This window comes from Crinia signifera, chromosome 6 (genome assembly GCF_055691185.1).
Source record: "Crinia signifera chromosome 6, ASM5569118v1, whole genome shotgun sequence".
In the NCBI taxonomy this organism is placed as follows: domain Eukaryota; kingdom Metazoa; phylum Chordata; class Amphibia; order Anura; family Myobatrachidae; genus Crinia; species Crinia signifera.
Genome location: NC_139222.1, coordinates 84696133 through 84715006, shown reverse-complemented (window position 1 = coordinate 84715006; position 18874 = coordinate 84696133). Strand labels below are relative to the sequence as shown.

The 18874-nt window shown below is 47.6% G+C and overlaps 1 protein-coding gene across 3 annotated transcripts in view; it reads left to right on the top strand.

Moving 5' to 3' along the window:
* The first annotated feature begins 10078 nt into the window (after window positions 1-10078).
* WAPL (WAPL cohesin release factor) overlaps window positions 10079-18874 on the top strand; it is a 71873-nt gene continuing 63077 nt past the window's right edge. The window contains exons 1-2 of one of the 3 annotated variants that reach the window (XM_083146342.1): window positions 10079-10417; window positions 14759-15291. In XM_083146342.1, coding sequence (XP_083002468.1) covers window positions 14781-15291 — 511 coding nt within the window. In that variant the 5' untranslated portion in view covers window positions 10079-10417; window positions 14759-14780. The remainder of the gene's footprint in view (window positions 10418-14758; window positions 15292-18874) is intronic. The other 2 variants (XR_014444399.1, XM_083146344.1) reach the window with 2 other exon arrangements.

Here is an 18874-nt window from a genome sequence, read left to right as displayed (position 1 = left end):
TTGAGGACTGGCAGTGGCACTGGCACAGCACACTGAGAAGAGAGAAGGAAGGGGAGGCGGCACTGCTGTCTGTTCATCATTTGATTGACTGCTGACGGGCGCAGGGAGAAATGGGTAGGGGGCGGATCCGGACATGACATGTCATCCAGGCATTCACAGACAGCACTACATGCCTCTGCGCAAGTGTCCGTGAGGAAGAGGGGGCAGGTCGCAGGAGGAGGATAGTGTGTGCGCGGTGCAGGGAGCTGCTCAGCTTCTCCATACTATCGCCCGCTGTCAGACAGGCACTGTGGGTGGCATGCAGGCTATGTGCACTCGTGGTGCAGGGAGCAAATCTTTATACTGCGGCCCATGCAGGAGGCCATGACAGTGAGGGCTGAGGCAGCTTTAGCGGAGCAGGGAGGGAGACATCGCCTTTTCAGCATGGCGCCTCCCTGCTTTGCAGGAGCTGCTGAGTGGGTAGCGCCGGCCCTGCTTACAGGACCAGAGCTCAGTATATAGACTGGAAGCCAGTGATTAGGCTGCAGTCTAGGATGCCAGGACTGCATGGGTGCTTGGCAGATGACAGCCGAGGAATAAAATTAAGGCCTAATTTACTAAATGCTTGCTAGCTATAACCTGTCCTGGTGTACTGTGGGGGGGGGGCAGTAATGTTGTCAAGGCTGCAGCCGCACAGCGTGGACCCACTGGTACAATTGTATACCATAAGAAATATCTCATGCGATATATGTAGGCTTGAGATATATCTTATGCAAAAAATTACACCAAAGTACCAAATTGGCTGGAATCACTCCCGGGAAGGTCCAGGGGGAGTTCAAGAGAAATTGCATCCAATTTCAGCATCAGATATATCGTTGTAGTGTAATGCTGCCCATACACTTGTGAAATATTGCATGCAATCATTCGATTTCGACCACATCTGGACATTAAATCAAAGGCACAAAATGTGCACCATTCGAATTGATGTGCGGGCACGCCAGTCAAATGTCGGGTCTCACGGTCTTATGTGCTGCACATAATATTTATTGAATTGCAGGAGCAATCGCATTTGGTTTTTAACATGCGATGCTTGAATGCAATCCGCTGGTGGGGGGATGAGGGCAGGGCCGTCTATTTGTATGGGCTTAATGGGCACTTGCCCAGGGGCCTCAGGTGTATAAGGGCCCTATGCTGATAGCTGAGGATCCCCTTTTTTCAGGGATACCAAAAGTTTGAAAATCGGCCCTGGAGAACTGGAGATGTCCATCTTCAAACCAGCAGTCCACATCCGACCTGTTAATTGCAATTCTCAGTCATATTTCTCAGGTTCTCTCTGACTTAGAGTTTTTCTGAGAGTATTTTCCAAAAACTGGGACTCTTCCCTTTCTGTCAATACTAGCGGCTTGTCTCTATCATGCCCAGAACCAGAGATATCAGCCTTCCAGCAGCCAGTCCCTGCTCCAGCTCCAAACGTCTGGTGTACAGTTTTATATTTTTGTCAATGGATTGCTCTGGCTCAGTCCTGAATCCCCAAGTCCCCAGCACCTCCTGAAAGGTGGGACTCTAGGTTTTTATACTATTGAAGGCTAAGAAATCTATTTCCAGATAATGGCGATATCTGCAGTCAAACAAGCTGCACTTCCACCAGAAAATGACGAATATTAAGCCCACTCCATTATCCAACCCTACCCTGCGTATAAAACACCCCCTACCTCCCTGGAAGACATTTACAAGGGACCCTTCATTCAGCTCAGTGCCCCCTTCCACCAGTTAGTGTTCACCCTCCCACCACCTGTGCAGTAAAGGAGTAATTAGCAGAAGTTACTGCTCCAGGTCCTACATGTTGAATGGAAGATAAAGCACCCCCTGCCACCCGTGGGACATCAAAGCTGCTGCTGATAGCACCCCCTACCCCTAGGAGGGGAGAATGGGTAAGGGCCCCAGTGCATTGCTTTGCCCAGGGCCCACACTGCTGTTAAGACGGCCCTGGATGAGGGAACACTTTTTCAGGGGTGTAGGGATGGGGAGAGGGGCAGGAGGGACCGCTTGCGGCGTGAAAGATGGTGGGCAGAGGGTGGCATTATAGCTGTAGTGCTAGCGGGTGGTGGCAGAAGTGTTTAAAACACTGGGATAGGTCAGCCAATCAGAGGGATGCCCAGTGTTTAAACACTTCTGCCGACACTGCTGACCTCTGCCGCCCGCTATCGCTACTGTGGTGGCAGAAGTGTTTAAACACTGGGCAGCCCATCAGAGGGCTGCCTGGTGTTTAAATGCTATGCCGCCATCACTGACCTCCACTGCCCGCTAGTGCTACTGTGGCGGCAGAATTAAACACTTCTGCCGTCACCGCTGCTCCCCACTGTCCCCCTTTAGACTATTATGGTGTTATTATTTATGTCCAAACTTAATGTATCTATAAGATATGTTAGTTTTTATTGTAGTAACCACTCTTTCCTTGGGACCCGCTCTGGAGTGCAGATAGAGCGGAAAGCACCTACAGAATACATGAGTTCACATCCCATCAAGCCTAGCCTTTGTATTGCCGAAACTATCTGCGCCACATTATACCCTTTTTTTCACTGTAAAAATAAAATAAAAATACAGGCAACGTACCTGGTTCAGTGGAAACAGAGGCAACCTGAGAAAAATGAAGGACTATGCTATGGTGGAAACCGAGGTATGACCTGGCAAAATCCTGGGTAAAAAAATCCCAGGTCAGGCACAGGAGTTTGAAAAGAGGTATTGGACAGGAGAAAGGTTCAGACCGTTTATATACAAGTAGAGGCCACATCAACTGCAGGCAGTGGTGTCTAGGGAGGAGGGGTGCTAATTACCCCAGGCCCAGGTCTGATGGAGGGGCCCACTGGGGCCCCTGTTTCTTGGCAGCAGCTCTTCCGAACCCAGCCCATGCTGCTATGTGCTAGGGTGCAATGTGGTCAGGAAAATGCTAAAAGTAATATTTATTTCTGTGCTTTAGGTACTTATGTATTTGCAGGGCGCCCACTAAGCAAATAGCTTAGTGGGCGATTCTGCATAAGAAAATCAAATGGCATGCGATTTTTGCGATGATGCGATGCGATTTTCCTATGTAATTTATTCACTGCTCTCTGGGTTTGGGCGGTGTGATGAGATTGCACCGCATACGATTGCACCGCACATAAAAGCGTTGCGAGCATAGCGAGGGGACGCGGATTACGTTACATGTATTCTGCATCCCCTCGGGGCTCGCTGCGCTCACCACGCTCCGGGCTCGGTGGTTCACTGCGCTCGCCACACTATATAAAATCAACTGCACGCCGAGGTGGATAGTGGGGGTATGAAATCTTTCCGCTGCCCCTTGCGGGAGCAACATTGCTGGTTCGCTGACATCATCCGGGGGCGTGGCAGAGCTGTGGAGCGTCATCAGGGGATGGGGAGAAGGCAGCGCCTAGAGCTGGCGCTGCTCCAAGCACTGCCTCCTCCATTGATGTGAACAGGAAAAGGGTCACTCGACCCGATTAACCTGTTCACACAGCAAAACAACACGGCAACAAACCGGTAAGAACCCAAAAGGCAGTTCTGCAGGGACTCATCTGCCACTGCCCCCCATGCAGAGGCATAATTGCCATCAGTGCAGACAGTCCAGTGGTCAAGAGGTTACAGGGAACCGTTGCCTGGCATGTCAGATTCCATTTTTTTTTGTTACATGTGCACGGCGGGGGGGGGGGAGGGGGGTTACGTGGGCAGCCGGGCAGTGTATGTCGTACATGGAATGGATGGAATGGATGGATGCAGCCGCAGCACCGCCCTGCATGTCTGGTATTCTCCAATAGCCATAGCAACAGGCAGCCAATCACAAGGCTGCCTGTTGCTACTCTGAGGGCAGTATTCAATGAAGATAATTGCGGCGTGCAGTGAATCCTGTTTAGGATTCGCTGCACTGTCGCCGTGTTCCGGAGCCTCACTGTCCCCCTGCTATCCCTGTATTCAACGTCGGAGGGGCTCGCTGCCCCTGACGGCAAATCTTAACCCCTGCAGCGTCCCGCAGGGAGCCGGGGGGTGGTGGCAGGCAGGGATATGGAAGTCTCCCTGCCTGCCCCAGAACATATGAGGAGGGGAGGAGGGCTCCCCGGGACCCAGGCAGCACAAGCTGCCCCCCGGGAGAGCCAGCAGGGGACCGGGTAATCACTGCTCCTGATCGTGCATATGTAATGATCGGGAGCAGTGAATATATGAATATCTAATGAGCGGCTCTCTGCTCCCGGCCCCCTGCTGGCTGTTATGTGTAAAAAAATGTATAATTTTTTTAATTAAATATATATTCATGTGCTATAAGCACATGAATAAAAATAACATGCCCATTCACAGAATAAAATTCCTGATTTTTTGACACCAAATGTAAAAAAAAACAAAAAACTTTATTTTAAAAGTTCACATTCCACTTCACCATGAAAAATGGCGATTTGCTACACGGCGACACACGGCGAAAATCACTTAGAAAGAGGGCGAAAAGTGCACGTTGAATAGGGTGATTCACTTTCTGACACAAAAAATCACCTTCCAACGCGAAAATAGCACAAATTCGCCATAAAACATGGCAAATTGGCCTCATTCAATACTACCCTGAGACTCAGAGTCAGACAGGAAGGAATTGATGTCTGCTCCGAGGCTGAGTGAGCAAAAAAATAATATAAGATAAGCACTAAAATAAAAATATGAGGAGGCATAAACATCAAATTACAATATGAGAGGGGCACAAACATCAAATAAAAATATGAGAGGACCACAAACATCAAATAAAAATATAACAGGGGCATGTGTGTGTGCATTGCGTCAGTGATAGTAGTAGTAGTACGTTTATTTATAAGGTGCCGCAAAGTGTCCGCAGCGCTGTACATAGCACACAAAAAACAAATTACAAGGTAAAGTACAGGGTGTGTTGAAAAATACAGTATAAATAGGGGTATAGCTGGATAGGGCTGGCTACATCTGCAGCAACTGTGCTAGGGGGCACCAGCCAAAATTTTGCCTAGGGCATAAAATTGACTAGGGCCAGCTCTAGTTCCGAATCATGTCGCCCTAGAGTATAGGAACCTGTTTCACGTCACCCCTAAGCCACAAGTTTCTTGAGAAATTGTGTTAACATGTGATCTTTAGGTTCAATTATGTTATGAGGGTTCAGGATTTGCTTCTGTCTGCCCACATATTTTGTGATTGGAGCAGCCAGCACTAGTTGGACTATTCCACTGACAATAAATAAATTGAATTGAGACTTTGAAATGTATGTATGTAAATATATAGGCATGCATGTAAAGTTGTTCTGACTTTGCGAAACCAGTGAATGGTTCATGATTTCATGTGAATACAACTTCTAGTTGCAGAAATCCTGTAAAATAAAATAATTTCTGTTATTGGTATTTCATTTTTCTTTCTTTTGTTGTATTTAGCTTTTTAGGATTTGGAAATCATTATTCAAAAAACTTTTTTGAAAAAAAAAATAGTTTCTGTTGCTCCATTTGCATACCTCCCAACTTTGGACCAGTCGGAAGCGGGACGCAGCTCCTGCGCGCCGAAAATTTCGGGGGCGTGACCTAATTCGGGGGGGCATGGCCTATACTCGCGGCTCTCCCGCAAGGCCACGCCCCCATTTTGCCGCTATGGGGGCATGACCCAGAGGCTCTGTGAGCCTCTAGCCATGCCCCCAGCCCCCTGGCTACGGGAATAGACGCTGTGCGCATGCGCACAGCGTTTATTCCCCGCTGCTTAGCAGCCTACAGGGGGGACTTCCAACAGCCCCCCCTCACCGCGGGACACTGCCGGCCGCGGGAGGGACAGCGGGACAGGCCCTGATAATCGGGACTGTCCCGCTGTAATCAGGACTGTTGGGAGGTATGCATTTGCAACACCTTTACACTAAAGGTATTGCAAATATATTACCTAGTTTCAGGGCTTAAAGTGGTCCTGGAACTCCTTTCCCCTATCACCTCCCCCCTCCCCCCACCCCCTCTCATTAGGCAGAGCGTAGATCAGTGCCAGGGAATTTGTGCCCTACCTCCCATATAGATAACAGTCCCTCCAGGAAGGAGTGTGGTCACACAATAATAACTCCAATAAAAATGATAACACTTAGTATCAAGCTTCAAAACGTGATAAAGTGGAGAGTGATAAACAGCCAGCCAATCAGCTACTTACTGTCATGCTACAGGCTGGGTTTGAAAAATGACAGCTAAGAGCTGATTGGTTGGTTGTTTATCACTCGCCATTCTATCACTTTTTGAAGCTTGATACATCTGGCCCATGGTGGCATAAACATATACACATTACAACACATGTAGTGCCCTTGATTCATATTACATCACACAGTATTGCCCCTTATACACATAATATCCACAATTGTGCTACATATACACATCTGTCTCTGTCACTCCAGCAGCTCACAGTCCATGGGGGAGATTCTCTAAGCTAAAAATGCAGTAAAAACCCCATTATCAGGGTTTTTACCACATTTTGGGATGCTGTAAGCATCCACCGCCGAGTTACCCCGGCGGGGGGGGGGGGGGGGGTGGGGGGATCTGCACCGCCAGAAAAATCTGGCGATGCCCCATAGAAGCCAATGGGCTTCTACCGCATCCCACCGCCACCTCGCAACTACCCCCCGCCGCCCCGCATGGACCCCCGCCGCCCCACATCGCCCCCTCCTCCCTCACCTGTGTCCGGGCAGCACAGAGCTGTGCTGTCCGGACCTGTGACCTCCTCCCTGCACTGATCCTCTTCCGGGTGCAGGGAGGAGGAGAGCCCGGCATAGCAGCAGCAGCAGCCGGGTGTGGGAGGGAGGGGAGAGCCGCTGGGACTTGCTGGGACCCGGCGACTCTCACCGCAAAGGACAGCTCTTAACGCAAGAGCTGTCCTTTGCTATAATTATCGCATATGTTAGAACATATGCAATAATTATAATTGCGATGGGCGGCGAAGGGGGGCAGATATTTTTAGAGAATCTCCCCCCATGTCCCTCAAAAGCTCCATGCCCTGTGTCCCTCCAGCCCCCTCTCACCCTGTATTTAGCAAGCACAGAGCCTGCTGACAGTCAACTCATCATCTGGTTTGCTGCTGCCCTGCCTCTCTCCAGCCAGCCAGTCCTAGTGGTTGAGATGTACTAAGCCTTGAAAAGGGATAAATTGGAGACCGATAAACAAGCAACCAATCAGCTCCTACCTGTCATCTTTCAAACACAGCCTGCAGAGCCGAATTTCCCATTAGGCACGTGAGGCACATGCCTAGGGGCGGCACATGTTTGGGGGCGGCACTCCGATGCTTGTGATAGTACTGTCAGCCTGAAATGTACCAGTAACTGCAAATTATCTACTGCACTGTACCATATTCCATTTTGAATAGAGTATAAATGGATAAACTGTCCTACTTAGTAAATATACATACAGAATAACAAATAAAAAATGTTGCAGTAATACAATTAGGTGGGGGGGGGGGGGGGGCAGCATTATTGTTGTGCCTAGGGGCGCCCTCACCCATAAATCCATCCCTGACAGCCTGTGACATGCCAGTTACGAGCTGATTGATTGGTTGGCTGTTTATCATTCTGCATTTGATCACTTCTCAAGCTTAGTACATCTGGCCCAAAGTGCCTCCGCTGCCCCCCATAGCCTATAAAAGTATAGCAATGTTCATGTAGGTGGCATGTACTGGTTGTGTCTGTGGCAAGAAGACAGATAGTGCAGTGCTCAAACACCCCCCCCCCCCCCCGGCTGCCACTGCACTGTGGCAAGCTGTCTGTGGAGCCCTTGCCCCCATGCTGCTGCCCAGGGCTAAGGCTGCAGTGTGATAGCAGTGCCTGACCAGGCTCCGGCCCTGTGTATGTGCTGCCCCATTCTGTGGCCGCCGCTGTGTGGCTGTATCTGAGCATGAAGGCCCTGGCATTGATCAAGAAACCCCTAGCAATTAATGTAGAAATTATGTAGATAAGCAGCACTTATGTGGCGTAATAGGGCAGTGCAGATGGTGTAATGGTTAGCATTACTGCCTCACGGCACTGAGGTCATGGGTTCAATTCCACCATGGCTCTAACTGTGCAGAGTTTGTATATTCTCCCCGTACTTGCGTAGGTTTCCTCCGGGTACTCCGGTTTCCTCCCACAATCCAAAAATATACTGGTAGGCTAATTGGCTCCCAACAAATGAACCCTAGAATGTCTTTGTGTGTGTGTACATGTGGTAGGGAATATTGATTGTAAGCTCCACTGGGGCAGGGACTGATGTGAATGTTCAAATACTCTCTGTAAAGCTCTGCAGAATATGTGTGCGCTATATAGGAAACTGTTAATAAATAAATAATATGTAATGCGTATCAGGGTGTGTGGTCTAATGGGCATCACGGTGTTGGGCATAATGTGTAATCAGCATCACAGTGTGTGGCATAATGTTAATGGGTATCATGGTGTGTTGCATAATGTGTAATTGGCATGGTAACCCATGACAAAGAGGGTCAAGGGACGGTGTTTGAGGCGGGTAAATGGATGGGCTGTGGGTGGGTCAAGATGCGGGCCACTGTCTAGGAATCTCTCAATACGAAGGTGGTAACCCTATAAACCACCCATCACATTTAATTTCGATACTTGTAATCTTCTCATCTTTAATAATAATAATAATAATAATAATAAAAAAAAAACACAGGGCAGAGTGTTGTTAGCCACACACAGACAGCAGCAGCTGCAGCAGAGCAAGGGTGTAACTATCATAGGTGCAAGGGGTGCAGCTGCTATGGGGCCCAGAGCTGAAGGGGGTCCATCTTTACTGTCTAAGTAATATGTATTACACACATTTGTCACCATCAGTTGCTAAATAAGGGGCCCTTACAAACCTTTGCTATGGGGCCTACGAATATCTAGTTACGCCAGTGCTAACTGAGGATTCATAAATATCGATGGTTTATGGCCAATGTAGAAGACTTTTGGGTACTTGTTTCCTAGCACGGCGCCCATCGCATACCATGCCATAAGATATGCGATGCAATGTGATGCGTTGCAATATTCGGATAAATGACCCGGAATGTACAATTAAATATCGCAAAGCATCGCATGCCAGCAAATGGCATGCGATGTGATTTTTAATTGTACAACAACCCTGATGGGTGCTTACAATGTTAAATGCACCCCCATTGTCAACGTCACCCCCACTATCAACTCCAACTCGAAGCGTGGCGAGCGCAGCGAGCCCGTGAGGGGCGGCGGTACGTGTCCTCCGACCTTTTCATACCCCCACTATCCACATCGGCGTGGAGTTGATTTTATATAGTGTGGCAAGCGCTGCGAGCTACAGAGCCCAAAGCGTGGCGAGTGCAGCGAGCCCCGCGTGGGGACGTGGAATACATGTTAAGTAATCCGTGTCCCCTTGCGACGCTTCGGGCTCGGTGGCTCGCTGCACTCAGCACACTATCTAAAATTAACTCCACGCTGACGTGGATAGTGGGGGTATGAAAAGGTCGGAGGACGCGTACCACAACCCCTCGAGGCCACGCTTCGGGTTGGCATTGATAGTGGGGGTGGCATTGACAATGGGGGTGTATTTAACATTGTAAGCACACACCAGGGTGCTTGTACAATTAAAAATCGCATTGCATAGCATGCCGCTATATTGCATGCGATGCGATGCACTACAATGGAAACGCCGTGCTAGGAAACAAGTACCGACTTTTGCCATCGATGGAGAACCAGATGGATTCCCTACATCAATGGCACAGCTTAACGGAAAAGTTTTTTTTTTTACTGTTAAGGTGTGGAGACATAGATCATAAGCCCGCCCCTGACACATGTGAAGCCCGCCCCCAGATTCTGATTGGCCAACTTGACAGTCAGTTAAAGGGGACGCTCATTGATTGTTTAAACCATCGATTGCATCAATCGAATATTACACTGCCATCAATGGTCATCCACGCTATCAGCATCTAGTGCAATCATCGATGGCAACCGCACCGATGGCCATCTCTATTATACGCCTATCTATTTATGTATGTGATCAGCTGGGGACAGGCGCACTAAGTTCTGTACACAAGACTACGTATCCCGACATGCATCGTGACTTCCGTGTGTGATCCGACGCCCTATCCCCCCGCGCCTGTGCCCCTCACCGCGTCATCCTCCCTCCCCACCCTCCGCCGCGCCTGCGCACTCCCCGCTGCTTCCTAATGGCTGAGTAAGCCGCCCGCTGATTGGCTGTTGGGGCGCTGGCAGAGCGTAGTGACGGAAGGGGGGCAAATGGCGGAGGGATGTTCCCGGGCCCTGTTTAAATAATAACAGCCGGAGATTTCTTCTCGGTCTCCCGTACCCTCGGCCTGCCATCCCGGCCGCAGCGGAAGAGCAGAGCTCGGGCGGCTGCTGCGGGCAGTGACACCGGCCGTCGGCGGAGCGGAGGAGGCCGAGCTCTGCCGGGAGCCCCGGGGATTAAAGCGTGTGAGTTGTTCCCTCGGGGGGTGGGGAGAGACCGCATGCCGGGCTGCACCGCTGCTGCCCCTCCCTGGCCTGTCACCAGCGTCCCGGCAGCTGCGGCCTGGCGTCCCCCCGGCCTCTCAGGGCCGACTTTCTGGGAAGTTTCCCTTAGCTGCACCCGGCCTGTGGGAGGGAGCAGGAAACTTTACAGCGGCCCTGGCAGTCGCCCCTGCCCCGGTGCTCTCAATGTACATACCGTGTGTGACAGCACCCCCCTCACCTGCCCCCTAGCAAGCAGCATCCGGCCCCAGGCTGGGTACAGGGGGCGCACACAGCTGTGAGGATACCCTCCCCATCAGGGTGCTCACAGTGTGGTACAGCCAGGCACATAGTATACACTGTCACCTATATATTGTGTTCATCCGTGACACAGGCCTCCTACTGACGCCACAGCACCCAGCCGTGTGTATATGTGCCTAGGCCCCGCTGTCTGTGTATACACAAGCCTGGCAGTGCTGCTGTCAGGAAGTGCTGGGTGTGTACTATATGGAGAAGTGGATGTGATGTTCTGGCTGTTTATTATTTCTCTGTGTTCTGCCCATGGTATGCATTTCTGTTGGTTGGATAATCCTCTTAAATACATTTGTGACACCTTCTTAGTTTGGGCAGTTGTGTGAATGTATCTCACTATTTATATTACAGGAATAAGACACAGGACTGCCCATGAAAGTGCTGTGGTCAGTATTGGCCTAAAGGAGTTACACTTTGACATGTTGAGGGGTAGCATCACCTGAAAGATATATCTTTTTTTAATGTTACCTTTGTTATAAATGGTTTTTCATGATATGTCAGCTTTGCATTCTTATAGGAATTCCGTAGGAGTGTGGCTTGGTTGCCATTTTTGAATGGCACCTATGAAAGGCTGCGGCTGAATGGATCAATGGATTACTAAAGTCACTGTGACCATGGGATCTATTTAGTAAGCCTTGGAGAATATTGGCCGACCAACTGTCATGTTTTCAAACCTAGCCGATAACCTGGTAGTTAGGAGCTGATTTCCTGGTACTTTATACAGTATCTCTACTTTAGATGATCTATGTATAACATGGCCCAAGCTTTTGCCCTTGGCTGTGATGATCAAGCCCTTGAAAAAAAACAGCTGCATGGAGCATCCCTTGGGGCTCCTGTATAGAAACCTTTTGTGCATAATAACTCTCAAATTTACTCCAGGAATTATGTTTGTGGTCAGCAAAAACTTCAGTCCGTTAACAAAAATGACACCTAAGATGCACAGCAATTTTGAACTGTGTTCAGCGGTTTGCATGATCCCTTATTCTGGTTGCTCATTATCACTCATTTTTCTGTGTAAATTACTCCCATAAAGTTCACTTCATAGTGATGGCAGTAATGTGTTATCAAAATGGCATTGTAATGCTAGTAACCGTACAACTTCATGACTGCAGCAAATCTCATTTTGTCCTTTTCCCCAACAGGAGTGTGAAGTAAAATGATGTACATTGGGCTACCATGTGTCGGAAGTTTACCGGCCTTCATTGCTTTGAATTGATTATGGTCCTTACTATGGTGCAGTGCACATGTTTCTTTGCATTGATCCTACCAGTATCTGTGTAGTTCTACAGCAGGGCTAAAGTACAATTACAGATGTTTCCCTATACGTTTAGGCCCCTGTCATTTTAAAGATCCTTACTAGTCGCTCTAGGTGTCATGTTTGCAACATTTTGTGTGTTAGTTTAGTAAAAATAAAGTTTCATGCCTATTGTCTGGGTGAATGCGGCTGTGTCTGCATACAAAATGCTGCATTAGTGTTCTCCTGGAAAACACTGTAATGTTGCATTTGTATGCAGATACTGTCGCACACTGAATGTAGGCCTGCTGCATTTATACAAGTAGGGTGATCCTCCTTAGCGATATTTGCTAAGTGATGTAGAGCAGGCCTATGTAGTGACGGTATATGCATTCACCTTGCGTTTTCAATAGAATGATTGCAACCAAACCATTTAAGGAAAATGCTCCTTTAATATTATGGAACTACAGTAAAGCTGGGTACACATATGTACAATCGTCGGGCCGTTCTTCCGTTCTGCGGACGAACGGCCGTTCGATTGTGTATATATATGTACGCAGTCCCGATCCCTTCGTTGCGATCGATAAACGGCCAAAAACGCTCTTGGCCGTCCACGGTCGGTCAAAGGTTCTTTGCTGCTTAATATTCTTCCGACAGGACGGCTCCATATCGAAAGAAAAGTGACATGTGTACGCACGTTCGATCGATATGCAGCCCGTTCCTGCGATCATTCCTCCCAAAAGCAGCACGCCCATGTGGGTGTTGACTAGCTGCGTCATCCCTCTATCAGCGCAGCATGTAAACAACAGGAAGTCTTCTCCCCCGTACTTTCCGCGCCATGCTGTTAAAGAATATTCGTTGTGTGTGCATTCCTTTTGAAATAAATAATCATTGTGTGTGCATTCCTGACAGATATAGTTATATAGTATATAGCCAGATCGGGAGAGTGTGTACGGTGGTACAATCTTTTTCTTGCGATTGTTTGGACGGGAGTACATCGGACGTCGCAAGTAAAATTGTACATATGTGTACGCGCAGATCGGTCGTATGTTTTGGACGGTCGAACGTGTATTCGGTCGATCGAACGGTCGCAAGAAAAATGAAATTGTACATATGTGTACCCAGCTTAACTCTTTTCAAAGCTGTAAAGTTCTTTTACATTTTCCACACTCTTCCATGTATTGAGAAATGCTGTAGGTTGATTTCTCCGACCCTATAATTCTTTAGTACTCTGTTCATTTTATCACTCTACTCTGTGGTGTAGATATAAACTTTTACAGAGAGTTACTCATGTGTTTTGTCTCCAGCTTTTAATTAATGCTCAGATAGTACATTCCTGGGGATAAGAGATTTCTCTGAGGGTTGCTTTTTCTGCTGATGGTTTTCTTCCCTTGGAGTTCCAATTAAGCAACACCCATGGTCCTTAAATATTAGCAATTTGATTTTCTTAGTCCCCGAAGCCTTCAGTATATAGGTCTATAGTGTTCATTCTAGCACCCGCTATCTTTGAAAACCCATGCAGTTCCTGTTCCCTGCCTGGGTTGACGCTGTCTGCTGTGGTGTTTCTAGCACAGGTCTGGTTTGCATATTAGTGCTGATATACAGACCACACTGTGCTAGAAGCACTACAGCAGACAGCGACACAACAGGCAGGGATGAGGAACTACATGGGTTTTCAAAGATAGCGGGTGCTAGAATGAACACCAGGTCCACTCTAAACATTCAGCCCTCTTTCCAGTTATACCGCTTTCACATTCGCAGTCCCGGGTCATACCCGGGACTGTGTTCCCAGGTGCAGCCCGAGACACTACCCGGGAATGTACCAATTCACACTGACCACCCGACCCGTAATGAAGTCGGGCGGGTGGCGTCATCTAGAGACTTGGCCGAGGCGGCGCTGGGAGGTGTCAGCACCTCCCAGCGACGCATTTTCACTGCAGTGAAAGGGATCTGGGTCACGCTGACCCGGAATACCCGTTCACACTGACCGCATCCCTTGTCGATTCCGGGTTCTACCCAGGTCAGTACCTGGGTAGAGATCACAGGATATTCAACCAAGCCCCTTTCACACTGCACTAAATCCCGGGATGATGCGCGTTCATGTGCAAAAACCCAGGATATTTTTGCAAGTCTGAAAGTGGTATTACAGATGTCTCGCTTTTCAGCAAAGCTAGCCTAGTCACATTTATCATTAGCCAGGAACGTCCAGCATTTTAATATAACAATTATTTATTTGGTGACTTATCTGGGTGGAACTGGTTAATGTGAGAAATTGTTCACCATTATGTTTGCCAATGTCCACACAGAGGCCTTAAGGTCCATATACACTGGGCGACTATGCCTAGTGTGTATGGACAGCGATGACAGCTGTTATCGCTGGGGGGGAAAGCCGCTCAGTGCATACACACTGAGTGGCTTTCCCCCTGCCTGGCGCCGACGGAGGGGGGAGGACGGCTTGCTGTCCTGAAAGCCGCTCATCTGCTGGTATAACCAGCAGATGAATGGCTTTCCCGGCGATGTTGCGGAAGCACACAGCAGCGCTCACTGCTCATCGCCAGGCCATACACACTGGACCGCTTTGAGCTGAAAGCCGCACAAACCTGCTGTTTTGAGCGACTTTCAGCTCAAAGTCGCCCAGTGTGTATGGGCCTTTACATTCAAATTATTATTCATATTGGATTGTTATTTTAAATCTGACAATGAGGTTAAGTATTGGCCATAAAAAAACCTTATTACACTGTCTGCTCAAACATTTCTTATAAATATGCCTTTCCTTACAGAGAATATGAAACAAGCTTCAACATGACATCCAGATTTGGGAAAACATATAGCCGCAAAGGTGGAAATGGAAATTCCAAATTTGACGAAGTGTTTTCCAATAAACGTACAACTCTCAGTACGAAATGGGGAGAAACCACATTTGTGGCCAAAGTCAGTCAGAAGAGACCGAATCATAAACCAGAAGTCGCAGATATCCCGAAGAGAGCTAGAGTTGCTGAGGATAACCTCACCGAGGATCCATTCGGATTCGATAGTGATGAGGAGTCAAAGCCAATATCTTCAAAACATGTCAGCCAACCCAAGAGTACAGCTCTGCTCCCTTCAGAGCGTCTGGGAGGATCTGGATCTGAGAACTTCAGTCCAGTAGTGGAAACAAATAGCAAGACGGATCATACCATCTCTGCAGAAACCACCATATCATACAAGCATATTGCTTTGGATGGAACAGTGCACGGGTTGAAGGAAAAAAATTCTAACAAGCTTAATGAAGATGGTAAAAGATATCACAGTTCTCCTAAGAAAAACAACACAGGTATGTGGTAGTCGTAACATTGTTTTTTCTTTACAGTGATTAGATAGTCAGCACTTTCACATTCAAACTGTCAACATGGCCAAAATTTTGTCATCCAAAAAGTGGATATGTGCATGAGGTTGACCGGCTCATAAAGTTGTTCCCCTTGTCATAATGTTAACTAGATCCAAACTTGGAATCCCTTGGAAAGTTGGGATCAACCCCAAAAAATGCAGTACCCACTTCCAAGGAACAAGTATCCTTGGGCAGAAAGCCCAGGACTAGACCCAGTACCCCATGGCTATTGTGGCATGGTTAATAGTATCAGAAGTCAATATTGTTCTTTACAGGCAGCATGCAAGTCCCAGCCCTGGCAGGATGGCAGATGTATAACCACATTACGGGTCTGCTGCTTGTAGTTCCCCTGTAAAAAAAAGCAAACAAAACACAGCTCTCGTTCACAACTATAATACTCACAACACCGATCTCGTTCACCGCTATATCCTCGGGTCAGGAACACTTTGGTCCATGTAGCATCTGCTGGGTACTTTTAGAAGAAAAAAACTAAAAAAAAACTGTTCCCTCGTAGGGTGCCTGACTGGGTCACACCATAAAAATGAATGGGAAAAGCACTGATTGCCATGCTCTCAGCCAATTAACATGAAAGATAGGGAAAATGTCCACTTTCCATAGAAACAGTTTATTATTTTGCAAAGAGCTGCAGATGCTGCATCTACTAAAGCGGTCCTAATCCAATGATTTAATAGGTGGATTACAAGGCCCTTAATGTATAGCATGCAGGCATTGTGTTTCTGTAAGTACAGGAGCAGGCTTGGTTGACACTTGCAGGTCACCTGTAAAGAATAATGTAATTTAGCAATTTCATGATCGCTATCACAGCAGCCACCTCCCAGGTGTGTAGTAATAGCCCATTTCTTTTCCTTGCTGAAAGTTCTGTATTTTGAAGCTGCTATGCTGCAGCTTTTTATCTTTTGGCACTGGTGGGTGACGCTAAGATGCCAGCATTTAGCCGTCCCAGAGAGGCAGCCGTTTCATCTGTGTTCTTTTACTATGATTGCCGACTTAATGACTTCTACTACTTCCTACTTTTTAAATTGTTTGTCAAAATTTTGACCTTGTCGTCATCTCATCCTGTAAACGTTTGATGACTGTTATGTTCCTTTCAATATTTTGACTATCTACATGTTGTTTATCAATATAAAGTCCATGTTGCTTGTCTACAAAATTTTCCTGAGGACATGTGGAGGGATGTAATACTGTCTTGGACGAATTGTCCACCAGTATTACTTTCCACTGATGATGCCCACTTTTTTTTCTATTTATTTATTCGGTTGTTGACCAAATGAAATATGTGAGATATTCAGCCCAGAGATTTGTAAGCAGGTTTTTTTATTTTAAGGTTCACTTTGTCATATTTAGATTCTGTCTGTCTAGCTGAACACACCTACAGTTACAATTAGCTGCAGACATCACAATGACTAAGTTGTAGTATGATATATCAACATCATATTGATATGGTTTTAATGTTAATATAACGGCCTTGGTGGCTTAGAAATGACTTCCTCCGCTCGTAGCAGCTGTAGCACCAGCAGCGCAGCTCCCCAGTATAGGCGGTTGTATGACCATCACTTGTGGCTCAGTCCTCCGGCACTTAAATTCACCCGCATTGCAAATGTCATCCCAGCAGCCTGATGTTCTTCAATGGCTCATTTGAAAACTTCAAAAGGGTCTTTTTCATTGGAAAATAAAAAAAATCATTACAGAATGCCCCGACTTGCTTCAGAGTGCCCTCTTACTCCCCAATGATCTTAGTCCCAGCATGTATTCAGGAGTTCCCCACAACTGACACACAGATCATCCTTCTATGCTGCTCAAATGTCCTGACTCGTTATCTTACTTAGTAAGAATACTGACCTCTTATTCTGCAGCTATCAACCTGCAGGAGAAGTTTAGAGAGCAGAGCGATTGATAAACTGGCACAGAAGTAGTGGAAGGTGTATTTTGACTAAACGGAGGCTGTTTGCTAATGTCAGACAGAACAAATTATGTCTGTGGCTGACTGATGCAGGTTATGTGAGTAATGGGATGAAAATGAGAAAACTGCAGAGGAGAATGGCTGAATTCCCTATTGATAGTGATATTTTGGGGAGTGGATTAGCTCACAGATTCTGTCTAGGCAGACACTCAATAGGTCAACATGCACTTGGGCTACACCGACAAAATGCTCAACATGAGCTTCGGTTTTTTTTACGTCAATGTTGACCCATCAGCACTTGGACCCCAACTTAGTGTAGTCTCCCATGTCTTTCTTTACTTGTGATCATGGTGCTTCAGGCCAGGTGCCTCGCTCTGTTACTTCCGCACCCTGCACACTTTACCAATCCCAGTTGTAGATGGTAAAGCAGGAAAAATGTTGACTATTGCTGTGATGACCTTTTGTCAATGTGCATGTTGGTTACGGTGTCAACCTATTGATTGTCGATCTAGACCAGGGCTTGACAAATTTTATTAAAAACTAGGAGCCAGGATGAAAGTGTAGGAGCCAGACAAACTAAAGGCCCCCATACAGTAGTCCGACCCGTCCTGAGGACAAGTTGGACCCAATGTCCCCCGGGAGAACTCACGAACGGTTAGGCACTTGATGTGCAATTTTTTTTTACATTGGATAAATCGCATGTGATTTATCATATGTAAATTCCCTGGGAGCTGTGGGGGCAGGATCGTGAAAACAAAACAGGGTAGTGGCATGGTCCGGGCTGCGCTGAGCGCTCAGGTGGAGTGTCCAGGAAGTGCTGAGTGGACCTGCAGCCAGTGGCAGCAGAATGTGAAAAGTAAAACATTTCAAAAGGTATGCCGGCTCTAATTGGCTGAGAGTTGGCAAGCAGGTTGGCATAGAATGACAGGATATGTACTAGGTCCAGTCATAGGTGTGGCAGGGTTTGTGTAAGTACTCCTGTATTGTCCTACAGATGGTCATGTTTTATCCAGTGGCATGACCTGCAGATTTACTATGAAGGAATTGTTTTGTGTACTTATAAAAATACAAACCCATTTGATTTCCTATCCTAGCAAACTATTGAAATAACAAGCTTAATGTTTAAAATTAATTTAAGGGTCCTAAACCTAGTCTGGTTTGCCTGTTGCACCCCTAAATAGTAAAAACAAAAATTACTTTTGTACCTCAGATTTGTAGACAGCATGCACCCTCTATGTTTACATCTGGCAACATCTGATCAGTGTGGCTCCCACAACCCTCCTGTTGGGATTACAGCCCTTACTGGCACCAGGCAGGAGAGGAAGTGGGGAGGGTCGGGCTCTTCCTCCCATGCTGCAGCTGACGTCCGGGGGGTTGGGCTCTACTGCTTGCCGCTGACCTCCAGCGGGAGGGCAAAGGGGGGGGGGATGGTCGTGCTCTGCTGCTGATGTCAGGAGGGCGATGGTGGTCCTGCTCTGCTGCTGCCGCTGACATCAGGAGGGGAGAGGGGGATTTGGGCGCTGCTGCCGCTGACCTTCATCAGGAGGTGGTCCTGTTCTGCCCACAACCTGATTCTGCTTCCTCCCTGCAAAAAAATCTGGATGCTAG